Source organism: Rhinoderma darwinii, chromosome 4, assembly GCF_050947455.1.
Source record: "Rhinoderma darwinii isolate aRhiDar2 chromosome 4, aRhiDar2.hap1, whole genome shotgun sequence".
Lineage (NCBI taxonomy): Eukaryota > Metazoa > Chordata > Amphibia > Anura > Rhinodermatidae > Rhinoderma > Rhinoderma darwinii.
In genome coordinates, this window is record NC_134690.1 from 329,911,699 (window position 1) to 329,929,857 (window position 18,159).

Here is an 18,159-nt window from a genome sequence, read left to right on the forward strand (position 1 = left end):
ATAAAGGTCAGAAATGTGAGGGAGGATGAATAAGTTACTGATAAGCTCAAAGCATAGTGATGAGAATGATATAAATAAAATCATTTACATCTGATCAATATTATTTCTCATTTACTCGGGAACTAAAAGTGACATTTACAACAAACTTTAGTACCATAAGTGGCTCTCTCACCTTTCCATGTTGTCCACTCTGTTCATAACAAATAACAACATCTTCCCACATCTCCAGCTTCTCAAAAATTTGCAGAGCAGAACTGGTGCATCCTAGTTCAAATAGTAAGCCTGCAAGTTGCCGCTTTAAAGAAAAAAACAAACACATAATTAATATTTCACATGTCATCATACAATACTTATTTTGACTTATCTGTGATCCTTACATAGCAATCATAAATGATTTAGACTATTAAGGATACAATAATTCAACTAAAACGATGTCTCTACCAATCAAAGTAAGGCTATGTATAGTCTAAATAAATAGATAAACAGATATAGATGATGAGATGGATGGATGGATGGATGGATGGATGGATGGATGGATAGATAGATCATTTGTTTCCAAAAACAGCACCATGCTTGTCTATGGGTTGTGTCTGGTAATGTGGCTCAGTCAAATTTAAGTTAATGGGAGTGAGATGCAATACAAGACACAACCCATAGACCACTGTGGCGCTATTACTGAAAATAAAGAAGACTCATTTTTCCTATCCCAGACAACTGCTTTAATTAATAAGTCATTTTCTGACAATAAAATCTCTTAAAAACTTCAACAACGATATTAAGAAACTAAAAATAAAGCGGCAAGGATGAAGAGCGAGTAGTTTGCTTGCGCTCTAGGTCTTGTGCCAAGCGGTGGCATGGTGTAGATCTGTATAATTATTAACAAAAATGTAATAGATGCAGCATTAGAAATAGAAAATCTTCTTAAAACCATGATTTGAAATAAGTGTAAGCCTGTAAAATAAATAAGTATTTAACCTGTCAAAATTAAACAAAACATTTTTCTGGGTAGAATTGCCGATCTAATCATGAGTGATCGAAACAATAAAACATTGAATCCAAATCAAATGCACATAAAAAACAAAATTTCACCTACTTGAATTTCCCAGATTGGAGGCATCTGCGAGCAATAGAATACTTTCATTCGCTCAATGACTGGAGGGCTCTTTTCTTCAAACTGGTCTGCTAAAGCCTAATAATAGCGAAAAAAAATAAAATACTATTAAAGACTCGAATTCATAGTTTATTGAAATGAATGACCCAAGACCAATGTTATCTGCCTGACCTGATCCTCATCACTTTATGTTGTGACCTAAAACTAATGATGCCTATAAGTGACCATCTTCCTTAGAGAATCTGTACTTACAAGCTAAAACATTCAAAGCAAGGCATACAGATGTAGCCATCTTTAACTTGATTCTGATAACTTGCTGCAGGGTGATATCACACAGCAAAAGCCATTGAAAAAGTAAAGATAAGGGATCTAGCCATTGTTTATTTAATGCGTTAAAAGTCAAGGTAAAGACGGCTACATCTGTATGTGTATTTTTGTGTGCACCCCAATTTATTTCTTATGATTAATGCCTTAAAAAATGTATTGATTATAAAAAGGAATCTAACAGAAAATTTTAGAGCCCTTCATGCTTCCCTCTAAATACAAGCTTTGTGGTGATCATGATTTCATTTTCCAGCAGGACTTGGCACCTGCACCTGAGCTCATAGAAAGCCATGACTAAAGATGCAGATCGCGTCTGAAACGCGTAGGCACCCGCCTATTCTCTTCAACTAGCCATTGTACTCTGAAGGAACACAGATTGTCTATTTTTAAACTACCTTTTTTGCAAAATAAAACTTGGAAGAAGTTTCCGATTTTAACTGATTATACCTGGTCTCAGCGCTGCATCCATTCTTATACCTTTCCTGTTTATCCACTACGTGTACTGACACGAGGACCCGAGCGATACAGACAATATGATTACCATATTCAGGTGAGCTGGAGGATCCCTCCTATTCTCTCTTGTCTATTGTTCCTAATGGGGTTGTCCAGTCCCTAAAAAAATCGATAAACTATCCTCAGGGTAGGCCATCAATATTTGATTGGTCGGGGTCCGACTGCTGGGACCCCCATCGATCAGCTGTATTGAAGGGGTCGCAACACTCGTACGAGCGCTGCTTCCCCTTCATTCCGGTCACTGCTTACACTGTGAATCGCCGACACAGCAGTAGCGACAGTTCACAGTATTACAACACTCTCCCATTGAAGTAAATGGTAGAAGGCTGTAATACTGCGAACCACCGCTACAAGCGTGCCGGCGATTCAAAGCATGAGCAGTAAGGGAAATTAAGGGGAAGCAGCGAGGATAGGCCATCAATTTTTAGGGACTAGACAACCCCTTTAATGCAACAATGATTGCTCCTTGTAAATACTTAAATAATACCTGTACTGTAGGGGCTACTAAGAATCCCAGCTTTCCCCATAAACATATTCCCTAAATGTTAAAAACCCCCTCTTGTTCCCCTCCTGCCTCTCTCACTTCTAGTATTTTCAAAAATATATTTTTTAAAGTTTTGCTTTTACGTGAATAAAGCTTATTTGTTGCAAAATGAAAGTTCTTAATTGCACAAAATTGTAAAGAACCCTGCTTAATGTCAGTGACTGGGAACATTCTTGTTTGCATCTAAAGACCGAAATCTTACGCTGATGTCCAACTGATACAGATACAGTCTCTCTAATAACAAGCAATGTTGGATAGGTTTTCAGCACCTGGAAACAATGAATGTTCTTTCCAAGACAGCAAGCACAGATCTGGACACATTGAGCATTTATATAAAACTTTAAACCTCTGAAATAAGCATCAGTGTTTCCTAGAATTGGAGTTGTGCTTTAAAGAGGACCGGTCATCTCTCCTGACATGTCTGTTTTAGCAAATATATGTATTCCCCATGAAATAACAATTCTGGAGCAACTTTTCTTAGAACTCTACGTTGTGCTGGTCTTCTGTTATTCCTTCTATAAATTTATGAATAAATTGAAAAGTGGGTTCTACAAGTTGGGGGCGTGTCCCAACACAGACGCATAATGTCCAATCAGTGCTGACAGAGTGAGACTCTATAGGGACACGCCCCTTTGACAAGGGGAATGGTAACACCCAGTTTCTCAATTTATTCATAAATTTCTTAGGAGGAATAAAAAAAACAAAAAAAAATGGCACAATGCAGAATTCTAAGAAAATATGTTCCAGAATTGCTATTTCCTCGGTAGAGTATTTATTAAAGTATTTATTAAAATTCACATATCAGGTCTACCTAGCCAATAAATGCATGCTACAGTAGGTCAGGTAGAGGTTCTGCTTCTCCAAAAAACGAAAAAATATCTCATGCATTGGAACAGAGAGCAATCATGTTTTGGCTGTAGACCATGTACTATGAAATGAGCTTTTATTATAAACTCAAGCCAAATATTTAAATATTATTACACCAGTGATTTAGGAAAAAAGAACTGAGCGGGAAGACTTTACACTGTTTTGACATCGTAAATTACTTGGATTCCTCGTTTTCCATAAATTATTTCTTAATTTGAGGAAAACATACACCTTCTGGAACACTCTTGTGGCCCTCTTCCCAAAAACTCGTGTTTCCATTCTGATGAAAGGAGGAAAATGTTTTTGACATGAGCTCTTCATCAAATTTACAGCCCCCCAAACGGAGCCAGAGAGTACAAATTGAGCTATAACTAGACTATTAAGTAACACAAGTCGTCGGAGTAGCGCTTGTACAGCCTGGCTTTACTTCACAGGAATCTGACACTAATGAAAGGGAGGCTGCTTGCCTTTGCCACATCCCCCCCCCCCCCCCAATTTAGACATATCTTTGAGTGATACCATATGTTTGTAATACACCACATAAAAGCAATTAAAAAGTCATCATGGAGCCGGCTCTGAAAGGTAATGTATTACCAAAACCTTAATTGTCTAACTCAAACAGGAAAAACGTGCTGTTCTTAGGGCAATACATCTAGAACAGTGTTGAGCAAATTACATGTATTTCCCGCTCTATAAACTAGGCCTGTGCGGTTTATTATGTGCTAAAACAACGCACACACAACCAAGGCATTATTCTGATCACTACCGGTTCCACACTTCAGGTAATAAAACCTTAACGGGAAAGCCCCCAGCAATTTGCAAGTCAACTTTTTTCTAACTGTGGATAACATCTAGCAGACGAACAGGAAAGTTTTTATGCAGGCAGTATAGGGTTCTGCTTATGCTAGTAAGTCTTAGGAAATACGAATTGTCTTACTTGGCCATGTCAATGACACGTCAGAATTCCTTTCTGCTGTTGAAGGACTTAATTTTTGCTGTTTTATGTATCGTGTATATTTTTTTTATCCAAGTGGATGCAATATAACCAGTTGCGGGTGATAGTAACTTTAAGGAAATTCTTAGCTATTACTTATTGTCTTACATGATGCGATCCCTGCTCTATTAGGCCAGTGACTACTCTCATCCATTCTTTAGACTGCAGCTCTGCATGTTTAGATTGGCTGCTCTCGTTAAGCACAAGCCCACCACAAACTCACCAGGAAATCAGCGCAAGGAAAGCGGACTACCATTGAAATAAGAATATAATTCTTATAAATTACAAGCAACTAAACCACCAAGTGAGAAAAAGATTATATCATAACTGTCACACATATACGGAGGCAAATGAAACTCGATAAGCAAGATCCGCAGCAGTGACTTACAACAATGGTGGGAAAGAGAAATATTACTGACATAACTGAACACTAACCATCTGAACAAAGGTTCAGATCAGCTCACTGTTAAACTACATGTAATGTACAATTCTCTTGCGAATACTTTGCACATGCATATGCATTAAAACGTTGTTTAAGGCATCATGCACACTTCCGTCGGCTGTTGAATGGACGTTATTGACGGTCCCGTCCCACACGGGCTGCACACGGATGGCTTCCGTGTGCAGCCTGTTGTTTCACGGACCAAATTCAATGAGAAGGCCGAGACTGTTCAGTCAAAAACGGGCAGGAGTAGGACCTGCCCTACTTTCGACGGAAAGGCCGCACGGTTCCGATAAAACAACGGAAGTGTGCATGGCCCCATTGAAATGAATGGGTTCAGAGTGCTATCCGTGACAACAACGAATAGCACCCTGAAGGAAAAAACATAAGTGGACATGGGGCCTAACTCAAACTCAAATCAAGATGGAGATTTCATCTGTGAATGGTTATTAAAAGAGGAATTACACTGAAACCTTATAACATACTCATTTTAAAATTCAAAAATAGCGTTGTAGGAGGGAAGCACCAATACTTTCATACACATGCTTTATCGTGGATGCTGGATTTGTCCAGAGTGTCCTAAGCATCAAAGAGGATATCTGTTAAAGCGTACCGATTGTTTCTTTTTTTTTCCCCAAAGTAATTACTGTATGCAGTTAATAAACTTAGTAATATATATTGATTACAAAGGTTAATGCATCTTCCTCCGCTAATCATATGCCTCTTCCTCCTATACTTGCCTAATGCACTCCTTATCTGCTCAGAATTTCAGAGTTATCAGTCTTACGCTATGTTCACACGTAAACGCAAAAACGTCTGAAAATACGGAGCGTCAAAAAACGCGCCAACAAACTCAATCTGAACAGGGCCTAACTGAGGGATCATATTACACAGAGCAGAGCTATAGAGAGACTGTGTTAGAGAGAGGGATTGGCAAGGGGGAGCCTGTCTGCACAAACATACACAGGTCTCTTCTGGAGGAGAGCTATAATAAATGGCCAAACGTATGTGGACACCCCTCCTAAAAATTTTGTTCAGGTGTACCAGCCATGCTCATTGCAAACAGGTAGCAAACAAGCACGGCCAGCCTTAGGGGTGTGCGACCTGTGCGAATGCAAAGGGCGTTGCACTCTCCCAATGTAGGGGACGCCACTGGGCTCTGACTCTTAGTTACACACGGAGTAAACAAGAGCAGAGCAGAGAAGAGAAAGAAGCTCTGCCCAAAGCCCGTCCTGCAAGAAGCCTGTGAGCCTGTCAGCATGGAGAGATGTGTGTATATGTCTCTGTGTTTGTATGTGTATATGTTCCAGTATGTATGTATGTATGTATGTATGTATGTGTCTATATGTGTCTGCATGTGTATATATGTCTCTAAGTAAGTGTGTTTATTTTATTTGTTCTACTTTAATACTGAAGATATCTTTGCTGCCCCTACATACTATGCTGCCCCCTATATACTATGATGCTCCTTATATACTTTGCTGCCCCTTAAGGGAAACACCACATTTTCATATGTGATAATCTATAAAACTCTAACCAATTCAGAGAGAGAGTGAGTGTGTGTGTGTGTGTGTGTGTGTGTGTGTGTGTGCGCGCCTGTGTGGATATAGTTATCACAGTGTTTTATCTGTGGTGTTACATCGGACTGTAGGAAGCATATACTACATTATCTGTACTCAGAGTTATCACTGTGTTATCTTTGGCGCTACATAGGACTGCAGGTGAAATCTACTACATTATCTGCACTGAACTGCATTTGGGAGAGCGACGGGAGCCCCTCCTGGAGCATTGTTGGCAATATTAAAAGCTGCAATGGGGGATATCTGTTAATTTAGGTGCACTACTAAGGGGTACGCCAGTACAGGCATGTACTTTAGTGCAGCATGCGTCCTATTCTACTCAACACAACCACTTGAGCGTCACAGAGCTTTACCTGGCGTAACTCGCTGCTACTTTTCCATATGTACATTGTGCGACTTGCAAGATATGACCCTTTTTTCAGACACTACGCAAGTGTATAAAACTGCAGGGTGGCTTGAGAAATATGGCACTAAGCCTGAACGCCATTATTTCTACCAGAATACTAGCGCAATTGCATTGATATACATTCCCCATTCTTTCCTCATAGGGAATGGATTATCAAATATTCTATATTATCAGAATATTATAGAAAAGCAAGTAAGAAAGTTTAATGGAACTTCATACTACAGCTGTATATTAAACAACATATATTTCATCTTAGACACAAATCTGCACTTGTAAACATTAGTAGTGTAGATCCAGGTTGTCGGGTTCTTTCTACGGTATTTCTTTTATACATTAGAAGTCAACCCATACATTTTCTGTCATCAGCAGAATAAGACATATTTGTAGCATGCAGACGACTGACTTATGGTGGGAAGCAGTGATCAGATAAATGGGAATTTCCTCACTTCTGACCTTGAGAGAAACACTAAAATGTTTGTGTTATTTTAATGAATTTTCCTGACAGAATGAAGCAGATAAATGTGGAACGAGAGAAAGGGAGGGATCGGTAGATACAGTGCACACAAGTACGAGTACAAGAAAAAACAAAAAAAAGTTAATACTCAAGGTTAAAGGTCAAGGAACTCAATTAAGGGTTAACTCACTCTCATAAATCACTCTCCTATTCAGAGATGTACACAGAAAAGGATCATTTCATAAATGGCAGATGAGTCAGGATAATTATGGACGAGTCAAGGCAAAGCATGCCAAGTCCCCCTCGCTTTCTAAATGAGCATTAGTGATTTCATACAAGTTTAATGTTTATTTCTCAATACTATTATGTCATCTTTATTATACTAATGATGGCTGAGTTATTGCTGTAGGTTTATCAGGTTCATTTGTTATAGTACTAGTCATGTATATTGCTGCGATGCAATAATAAATGACCAAAAGGGAAAAATATCCAAATTATCATACAAACCACCTGCCTTATATCCTCAGTGTATTGGTCCAACCTGGGGAACTGCAATTAGGGTGCACTCACATGTGGCATATGCGCCTCTGGAGCGTAAAAATACGCTGCGGAAAACTAAAATGTATGTCTATGGGGAAAATATTCCACAACTCAAGATAGATTTCTATGGTTCTTGCCTTGTGGAATATTTTTCCCATATGCTTACAATGTAAAGTTTTTCACAGCGTACATTTATTCTGCGGAAAGACAAAGCACGTACGCCACGTGTGACTGCACCCTTAAAGGGGCTATCCATGTTCCAATAAATAAGGTGTAAAACAGTAACAATGACATTCACTAATTTACTGATTGTTCTAAAGCGGATTCATTTAAATGAATAAAAAAATAAACCAAAAATGGGGTTATAGCTATATGGAGAAATTACAGATTCCTGCTGGCCAGGTTACTGTGATGACATTGGCTATGTAACAATAACCTTCTTAAAACTATCCAAATAAAGATGGAGTCATCACGAGGTGCCCCTTTTTAAGGTGAACTGGTTATCGGGACATGTCCTTTAGTGCATCTTTCATACGCCCTAAAGCAAATAGTGTACAGTAGTGCCCACTAAAAGGCATCCAGAATTTCACAGGGTATACTATTATTTATTTTATTTGCCAGATTTGGAAGCAGGAAGGAATTAATTCCCCTAAAATGATGAAAATTGGCTTTTGCCTTCCTCTGGATAATAGACTGAACTGGTCTTACAAACTATGTAACTATACCCGTCAGCATATTGTGAGCCCCATTCTTCCCCCCACTAATAGGATACAAATTTTTCTAAAATCTGTCCTTGCTCTGATAGCGACCAATAAGAGCTCAGTTTTCATTTCTTAAACTGCTCAAAATAAATTCAAAAGCACCATGAATGGTTGCTCTGGGCAACATGGTCAGTTTTTTCTGTCTTTCTGTTTTGATAGGCTCTATTCACATTTGTGTTGGAGGCTCAGTTTGGAGCCTCCATTGTGAAAACCATCAAATTTGATGAGAGGAATAGACATGCATGCTGATCTATTCTTCCAGCTAAAACACTGGATAGCATGACAGAACCCTGACAGACCCCATTCAAGTTGATAGGGTCCATTGGGCACCAAAGGCATCTGTCATATGATAAATCCAGCACTGCATCATGGCTTGTTATAAAACGAACTATACATTTTTTGAAAGTTCAATAAATGTACTATTTACAGTATAAAAGACCATACAATGGTTTTTCTAATAAATACAATGCAAAGTAGCTAAATAAAAATAAAATCAGGTAAAACCATTCAATGGTGGGCACAAAGTAAAACATTTTAAATGTGCTTTCCTGATTCAATTGTGCTATTGTGCAGGAACAACACATTTTAGGCATGTATTAGAGATTCTACCAGTGTCCTGATGCCAGGGTTGCCAACCTCCATTTCAGAAATTTCTGGACAACCGAGCTAAAAACCACGGACAGACCAAAATGTTTACGGACACATTACAAAATCATTGCCTGTGCAGTGTGCAGTGTTCTAGGAGTGACTCACCAATCACAGCCTCGCCTGTAGCTTTCCCCCACTAACTTAGGTGATGTTTTCTCTGATTAGTCGTTCCCTTTCCCTTTTTTCTCCATCTGGCCCAGACCGCTGTGACGACTTATTCCAGCCACGACTTGTCTCTGCAGAATGACACACAGACACGTTGGCTTCTCGCTTTTCCAGCACCCTCCACACCTATACTCCATCCTCTAAACAAATTAATAATCCAGTGTCCCAGACTTTAATAATGATCCCTTAGTGCTCGACCCAATAAAAGTGCCCCATCAGTAACTGTGCCCCCTTTACATAGCGCCACACACAGCACCACCTTTTAGATAGCGCCACACAACTTCCCCCTTGTAGATAGTGCCACACAGCCCCCACCCCTTCTAAACTGTCCCACACTGCCCCCCCTTGTAAATAGCTCCACACGGCCCCCTTGTAAATAGCACCACACTGCTGCCCCTTGTAAATAGCACCACAGAGCCGTCCTTGTAAATACCTCCACACTGCCGCCCCTTGTAAATAGCATCACACTGCCCCCTTGAAAATAGCGTCGCACTGCGCCCCTTGTAAATAGCTCCACACTGCCCCCCTTGTAAATCGCTCCACACTGACCACCTTGTAAATAGCTTCACACAGCCCCCCTTGTGAATAGTGAATAGCTCCACACTGCCCCCCTTGTGAATAGCTCCACACTGCTCCCCTTGTAGATAGCTCCACACAGCCCCCCTTGTAAATAGCGCTGCACAGCTCCCCCTTGTAAATAGCTCCACACAGCAAACAGAGTGGAGAGCGGTAGTGGTAGCCTACCGCTACCACTCTCCCTAACGTGACTCACCGAGGAGGTCATGTGATGGAGGTCCTCTTCTGACTGGGGTCGGTGACGGCCAGGGAGTGGACCAGTCCAGTCACCTGACCTCATGTCACTGACATGAGGTCAGGTGACTGGATTTGTCCACTCCAGGTACCAACCTCACTTGGCAGCATATTTTCAGATTCCGCTGTCAAGTGGAATTTGAAAATATGCCAGGCCGCGGCCTTTGCACTGTGCATGTACATTTTGGCGCATGCGCAGTGCAATATTCTGGGGGAATAAAGAAAAACCCCGGACGGTGCTTTTTACTGCCGGACGCTTCAGACGCCAGAAAAACACACCAATTTTTTGCGGACTGCCCGTAAATTTGCGGACGGTTGGCTACCCTGCCAGATGCCTAAACTAGGCGGCTTACTAAGGTGTCGGTCTACACGATACTTTGAGACTCGCCGGTTGTGAGAAGACCTTAACAGCAAGGGAAAGGATGGACTGGTTAAATTCAACTGGGGTCTGCAACTTTGCCTCACTTTTAAGGTCCTCTCACAACCGGAAAGTCTCCAAGTTTCTCATATACAAGTTTCTGCAGGGTGCTCATCATCCCTAGAGAACTGTCTCTGTAGCTTGAAAAAGGGTTCCCATAAACCCCGAAATGCTTTTAATGAGACCTAATAAACTGAAGTTGACAATGATATTCTGTGAAGCTTTGTTTCAATTCATTTGGGGTCTTCGCCACCCTGTGCCTCGAATTAAGGTCTTCTCATGACTGGCAAGTCTCCAAGTTTCTCATAAATATGGGATGTGCCATAACTTACTGATGGGTGGGTTTCTGCCTATTGGGTCCTTCATGATCCCTAGCACAAAGATACTGTGGCCCCTCTAGAACGTCCCCTGCACTAGGACACTGTTGTGCAGGCACTGTGCAGGGAACCACAATACAGTGATTGGAGCTGCGAAGCAGTACCTGATCAGTACCTGGTTGGAAGTGGCACTGTGCAGTGGGAAAAAAAATCGGAAGTGCTAAGTGTGATTTACTAGATAAAAAAAATTCAGGGAGACAAAAGCTGTATACTAATTTGGTGCTTTAAGAGAAAGTACATAAAGTATACAGGATATGCTCTGGGTATACGCATTTAAATAATATCATGATAGAAAAGAGTATCTTAGATATGTGGATACATTTCTGAAACAGGCCACATTTACAGATTATTTGGAGGAGAAGGAAAGTGCGAATAACATGGACAAAACATATGAATATAATTTAACAATACTTGCTTGTTAACAGCCTGTGCATCTAAGGACACTACAAAGCCAATACATGAAGAATGCGTATTAACCCAGACGGCTGCAAGATACTGCCCATCCACCAGGCACATTATGCATATAGCACTAGACGGTTTTAACTACACATAAACATGTCAGTTTTACCCAGGAATTGATATGGATTAGCAATCATCGGCAGCGCTACATGTCCTTTAATACCCGTTAAATTCCAATTTACGTTAACACAGTAGATTGCCTGTAGCATTATTATAATGCTATATATTTTTGCAACCACAAAATTCTATCAAAAGCTCTATGATGCAGAAGAAACTGCCACCGCTTAACGTGCTCATATACTATAAACTTACATACTTGAGCAGTTAAGGGAGATAAATATCTGCATTTATTTTCAATATAAAGGTCTCCTTATAAGTTTATGTGGTTAATGAAATTCGTCAGTCATTCATTTGTGTTATGAAGTTTAGCAATGTGAAAACCAGCGTTATTAACTTTTCTGAGTTTATTCGGTTCCGCACCATACAATTAAGAAACATCAAATATATCCAACCATACCAACACCTCCGAAGCCAGCTGGGAGCAGATATTCTTTTATTTATACATTTTCCTTGCATCTTATTTAATAGTGTGTATAAGCCTGGCCAAATAAATTGTCTCATTACTTTAAGATATTGTGAAGGTTCTAGCAATTTCAAACCATGTTTATTTATAATTTGACCTTAAAGTGAATTTCCACCTTTTAGCACTATGTCATTTCAGGTCCAACATTTTGCGCTGAATATTTCCTAATATATCTTTATTGCAGTCATAGTACAGTTTTTATGATACAGAGCTCCAAATCCCCTGACTACCTGGGTCAACTCTTTCATTGCCATTGACTTATGTAATACACCAGGATTTCAAATGCTCATCGCGATTAAAGTAACAGTTTAGATATTAGAATGTTAGCTTTCAATTGATGCCAGGCTCAAAGCTCTAGGTGTAATGATCACGGTGTATCTCTCGAGGGGGAGGGATGAAAAGTTTTATTTCCTGATTTTTTTGTCTTTTTTGTTTCACTGTAAAGGACGGGTGGTATCGGGAGCTGCAAGTGAGAGAAGTAAGAGCAATGACCGATTATGACTGTCATCTTTCCCCAATACCGCCTTCCAAAGACCCGGAAGAGGGGTTTCAAGGAACAGGAGAATATTTTACACAACGTTACGCTTTGCTGCAAAATTGCATGAAGGTGCCCATAAGTATAAAGTGATCGTCAGCAGTATTCTGTACTGAGTTTTTGGGAATGTTGCGGCATAGCGGTCAACCTTATTATTACCACTTAGAATTACCGGCATGCATGTGAGGCACATCATATTTAAAAACTATGTTCAACATATGGCCCAGTAAAGTTCCCGGTGAGGTATGCGATAGCATAATTTTATTTATTTTTTTAACTTTATACAATAGCACTGCCCTTAAAGCCATAGGATTACTACAGAATACAGCCGCCAGGTAATCCTACCAACCACTGTGGAATTTGACTGGTCGCTTTCAAAGTACTGTGTGTATACGTTTTGTTTACAGTTGGCCATTATATGACTTTGATTTTGCAATTTTTAGCAGTTTTCTCCTTTGAATGCTATATCTGTGGTTTGCATTTCTCTCTGAGCTGGGGATGGAGACCAGCTTCCATACACTACACACAGTAAGAAGAGGAGAATCTGCTCCATAACCTTCTCTCTCCCTCAGAAACAGCCCCAGGATCATGCAGGACATATATAGAAAAGTACTGACCTGTACATATGTGAATAAAGTGTTTTGGTTGTGATAGAAAGTTTTTATACCTGTCATTCTGCTCTTATCTCCTGCACTTCCTACTCACTCTCCCCCTCCCCTCTCCATAGGCTTCCATAGACATGTGTAATCTGATATATGTGAGCTGCACTCCGACTCCAGACGGATATAGCTGAATTTTCAGAGTAAAAGTCAGTTTAACAGAAAGAGGAGGAGCAGGGAAACAACCAGATAAGAGCAGAAAGAGACTTGTTACTCTGTCAAGATATATTACAAAGTTTCGCCTGTACTATTCATTTATGCAAAGTTTGTTAAAATGAAAATGCCTAATTAATTCAAATAGTCTGTCAATTCGGATCGTCCAGACTTTGGCAGTCACACGGATGCCACATTCACTTTCATCTACAGGTTTTTTTTTATTAGATTAAACATACATTTGTACGTTTTTGAATCCTGTAGCCTACTACATATAAAATTCCCCATTGATTATATTTTATTTAGTAAGGGAGTGCTAATAGTAGGTTAAATATGGCGGTATCGCCTAACAATGGCTTTTCCCAGTTTTCAATTATTAAAAGCTGCAAACATCCAAGGAACATCTGTTCTCTAAGCCTTCAGAAAATAATTTCTGTTTTCCCTTTCATAAAAGGCTCTGCTTCCTTCTTAGTTATTTGTAAACTTATTAAATATTATACTAAATTCATAAACTATTATGCAGCCTGTTCATTTTGGCTTACGAGGCAAAAAGTATTCATGTGGATAGAGATGAGTTGCTGTATGAATAATAATAATGAAACATTGGAAATTAGCATCCATGCAGAACATGATGTTGAATAAATATTTTTTGCATGCATATACAACATTTTAAACGCTGATAAGCGTAGTATTGTTCTCTATATCCTGGCAGGATGCAAGCACAAGAACATTATATACTTAAAAATATGTGCCAGTGAAAGAATACTGTGTGTAGTGGAAAAATATTTAAGGCTAGGTCCACATCTGAAATGGAGGCTCCATCAGTATATGGCGCTCTTTTGTCTGGCAATGTGATGGACACCATGACAAAAACCTTTGCGGAACCCATTAAAGTCAATGAGTTCCATTAAGCGCAATTGGTGTTTGCCATGAGACGGATCTGACACTTCAGTTTTTTTTGTTGTTCTCCTATGACAGAGCACAACAAAGTAAACTACAAACACAGATGTGAACCCAGTCTAATATATATGATAATTATTTGCAGTAATAAATAAAAACTCTGCTTTTAGATAACAATTTACAACATTCCACAGTTAAAATCATAATATAACATATACTTTGCATTTCTTATACTTGTTTCATTCTCAAGCGATACAATATTGTTTACATTTATTTCTAATGTTAAATCGAGAATTCCACGAGTTTGCGGTTACCAGAGAACAGTGAATTGTGGGAGCCCCATTCACTTGAATAAGACTTCGCTGAAATACCAGACACAGCCAATGGGCAAGAGTGGTGCTGTTATCGGAAAAAAGAAGGTTTACCCTTTCCCCTAATCTCATAAAATCCCTTTAATAGGGGTCTGGATAGAGGTTTTCAGTTTCAGCAATGTAAACTTTATATGATCAGTGTTATGTGAGTATTATGTGTTTATCCACTATTTATGCCAAAAAAGACGCCAAATTATCCTAAGAGCAGGGATTTTAGCTCCCTTCATGTGCACTTTTACACTTGTTTCCATATCTCCCACAAGGGTTTTGTTAATAGGGGGATTCTTTCTCAAAGGCCAAGTCCACAAAGTACAATTTTTGATGCATTATATTACAATCTAGTATTTGATGCATTATGCAAGTATAGAAGGGATTTTTACCCATTACATAAAGTGATGGCAAATCACTAGAGTGTTGGTTCGACTACGGGACCCCCACTGATCATGAGAATGGTGTGCTGCGGTCCTTCAAAGTTTTTCCTTGTACAGTGGTGCTTTTAGCCAACGGCTGTGCAGGGAACTGCCGTACTGCCCCGTTCTTTATGCTTGTACCTTTTTTTCAAAAAAATAAAAATAAAACTGTACCTACAGTATTTTTTTATCTTTAAGGTCTAATGTTCATAAGTTGTAGATTCTGTCAGGATTGAAAGAGAACTAGTCACGAGGTCATATAAGTTGAACTAATTAACTGACCTGACCTGATTCCTGCCCAGTTTCTCATTTTCCTGGACCCCTCGTTTTAGACATATGGCCCACTGTTGTGTTGGCTCCCTATATGCTAATTTGCCTTAGCTAGCTAAGAGGGCGCGAACTACCCTCAACCTGCCCCGTGCTGATTGGTCAGCATCAAATGATGGGAAGCTAGCTCTACCCCGTTGGCTAACTACAGCGAGTTGGTATATATAGGTAGTCAACACAAGAGTGGGCCATGAAAAAAACAAAAAACAGCGCTGGAATCGGGGAGATAGCACTATTCAGGTTAGTTAACCAGTACAACTTATATGACCTAGTGACATGTCCTCTTTAAGCATATGGTTCCACACCTTAATCCAGACAGATCTGCAACAATTCCACTGGAACTCATACTCCTGTGTAGACACAAAAAAAAGTTATCAGACAATATCCTCCCCGCTAGAAAATTGTCCCATACTGAAAGCATAATTCCAGTACGGGACAGGATTCCCACGGGAAGGCAGGGACTCCCAGCATCATAGATAACTAGGATACTCGGAGGCCGACTCCCTGAACTGTGTTTGGTCCGGGAAATGCGGCCGACTTACCGTCAGTATCTCACAGACCGAACACGACCGTCTGAATGAGGCCTAACTGCTATGACATGTCTGATATTGGATTTTATAAAAGGATTTCCCTGACATTCCCTTTAGGCCAGGATCACACATGTCATTTAGGTGAAGTTTTGGCTTAGTTTTTTCTAGCCGGCCGTATGAAAAAGGCCTAGATTAATCATGGGCACTTTAGTGTTAGCAAAGATATAGAGGAAGAAGGCACCAATACAAATTTTGATAATTAGGGTGTTCCAGCTTTTTGTTTCCTTTGGAAAGAGGGCATGTGTGATCAATCTTCAATTAAATATATGGGGGTTACAAAAATCTATGATTGAGGTAAAATTGATTTAAAAAAATGAACGGACTTGAATTTAGAAGTAAATATATTTTAATAACTTCATAGAAACTCAAAGTTTCTATACCAGAACCCAAACTTTGTTATTTTACTGTATACATGTCTTTCTTATTTCTCACTTCTAGTAAAATTCCATTTTGGTTCTCTAAAGAATAATACTTGTAAAGCACTGTGGTGCCAATCCTTTTAATAGCTAATGAGTATAATTACAGTCTTCAGATCTAATATAACCCAAACAAGGGAAACTATTTACCAAATACTAAAACGAGCTTCCTTTGATAAAGATTAAAGGCACGATGGGGGAGGATGTCAAAACGGGCACGAAATGGAATTAAAACAGCAACTAAGGACCATATTTTTTTTAACAAAGTTAAGACTCAACATATTTCACAGCAGTATTCTGTAACAATTAATAACCAAAAACACCTTTTACTTGATTCATTAAGATCTAAAAAAAAGATTTTTGAAGCAGATATTTTGAGTGGGAAGCCAAGATTCATGTTCTATAGTCCTTTAGTGTAAAACGTTTATTAACATTTAGTTTCTTCTTTGGTGATGACTTTCATGATGCTATGCAACATAATGCAATCACTGCTCGAAGAGTTTCATGGCTATGACATTATTAATAAACATAAAAACGGTATCACTGCAGTGTGACTTGCTACGACATCATTACTAAATATGAAAGATGGAAGCACAACTCTACACTTTTCATGGGTATAACATCACAAACATAAAAAATGACATCACTTCTATACATTTTTCATAGCCATTATACCACTACTGAATATCAAATATGACATCATAAAAACAATATCACTGCTTTTCACCTTTCGTGGTTGCGACATCATTACTAAATATTAAAGGCTATGTAAATCTGTGAACACCTTTTTTTTAAATAAAACAATGTATTATGGTGTTTTAAGCAACTTCGTAGTTGGTTTTTATGAATTTTTTTTTTAACTTTTTCAGATACAGCTTCTATGTATCCTTATGAACTTAGATGTGATTGAGAACAGGTGGATACTGCGTGTCAGACACACGCAGGCTCTGCTATTACCGAAGCCATCAGTCCTGCTGACCTGACGGGTTTGGGTTTGAGCTCAAGACTACTCTACACTTTTCTTGGCTATGACATCACTACTTTATGCTGTCATGGCTATGACATGAGTACTAAATATGAAAAATGAAATCACTTCTCTACACTTTCATGACCATTATATCAGTACTGATTGACAAATATGATATCACTGCTCTACACGTTTCATGGCTATGTACTGTATTCACATCTAAATATAAAAGTTGACATATTCTATCCTTTTATTACTGTTCAATAGAAAAGATATATCACTACTCATCAAGTTTGACAATACTTTACAGATACTAATTTCAGATCAGTTATATGCAAATAGTATTATTGTAACATTTTATTATATTTTTTTATATTGTATACTTGAATCTTATGGTAGACAAAAGTAAGAATTGTATAAGTAAACAGCACATAGAACTGGTCCCGTAGAGCCGATTCAGGAAAGCTAAATTGATTGAGACAAGTTAAACTGGAACTTCCAAGAGGTCGCCTTGTGACTATATTAGGTCTCCTCCTCATCCTTGCATCCGATTCCCCAGAGATATTACTGATGAAAACAAAATTGCTCCGGAAATGAATTCAGAGCTGGAGGAAATCATATCAATCTAGCATTTAATACATGATCATACTTAGATAATAGGCGTCTCTACCTAAGAGAAAGTAGTAAGCCATACCGTAGGTCTGGAATAAAGACTCTCAGCAGAAATCCTTATGCTGTTTAGAATTATATCCAACTAGTAGTACTGGAAAATCCAAGAGCCTGAATATTCAAAAACAATCTAGAAGTCAAGATACTGCAATTACAAATAAATAAA

At 39.0% G+C, this 18,159-nt stretch overlaps 1 protein-coding gene across 2 annotated transcripts in view; it reads right to left on the reverse strand.

Annotated features, from left to right (window-relative positions):
- The window catches only part of TTC27 (tetratricopeptide repeat domain 27), a 376,553-nt gene that overhangs the window by 60,329 nt on the left and 298,065 nt on the right, over nucleotides 1–18,159 (reverse strand). For both annotated transcript variants that reach the window (XM_075864435.1, XM_075864437.1), the window contains exons 12-13: nucleotides 1,094–1,189; nucleotides 173–295 (exon numbers count right to left, since the gene is read on the reverse strand). In XM_075864435.1, the coding sequence (XP_075720550.1) occupies nucleotides 173–295; nucleotides 1,094–1,189 (219 nt within the window). The remainder of the gene's footprint in view (nucleotides 1–172; nucleotides 296–1,093; nucleotides 1,190–18,159) is intronic.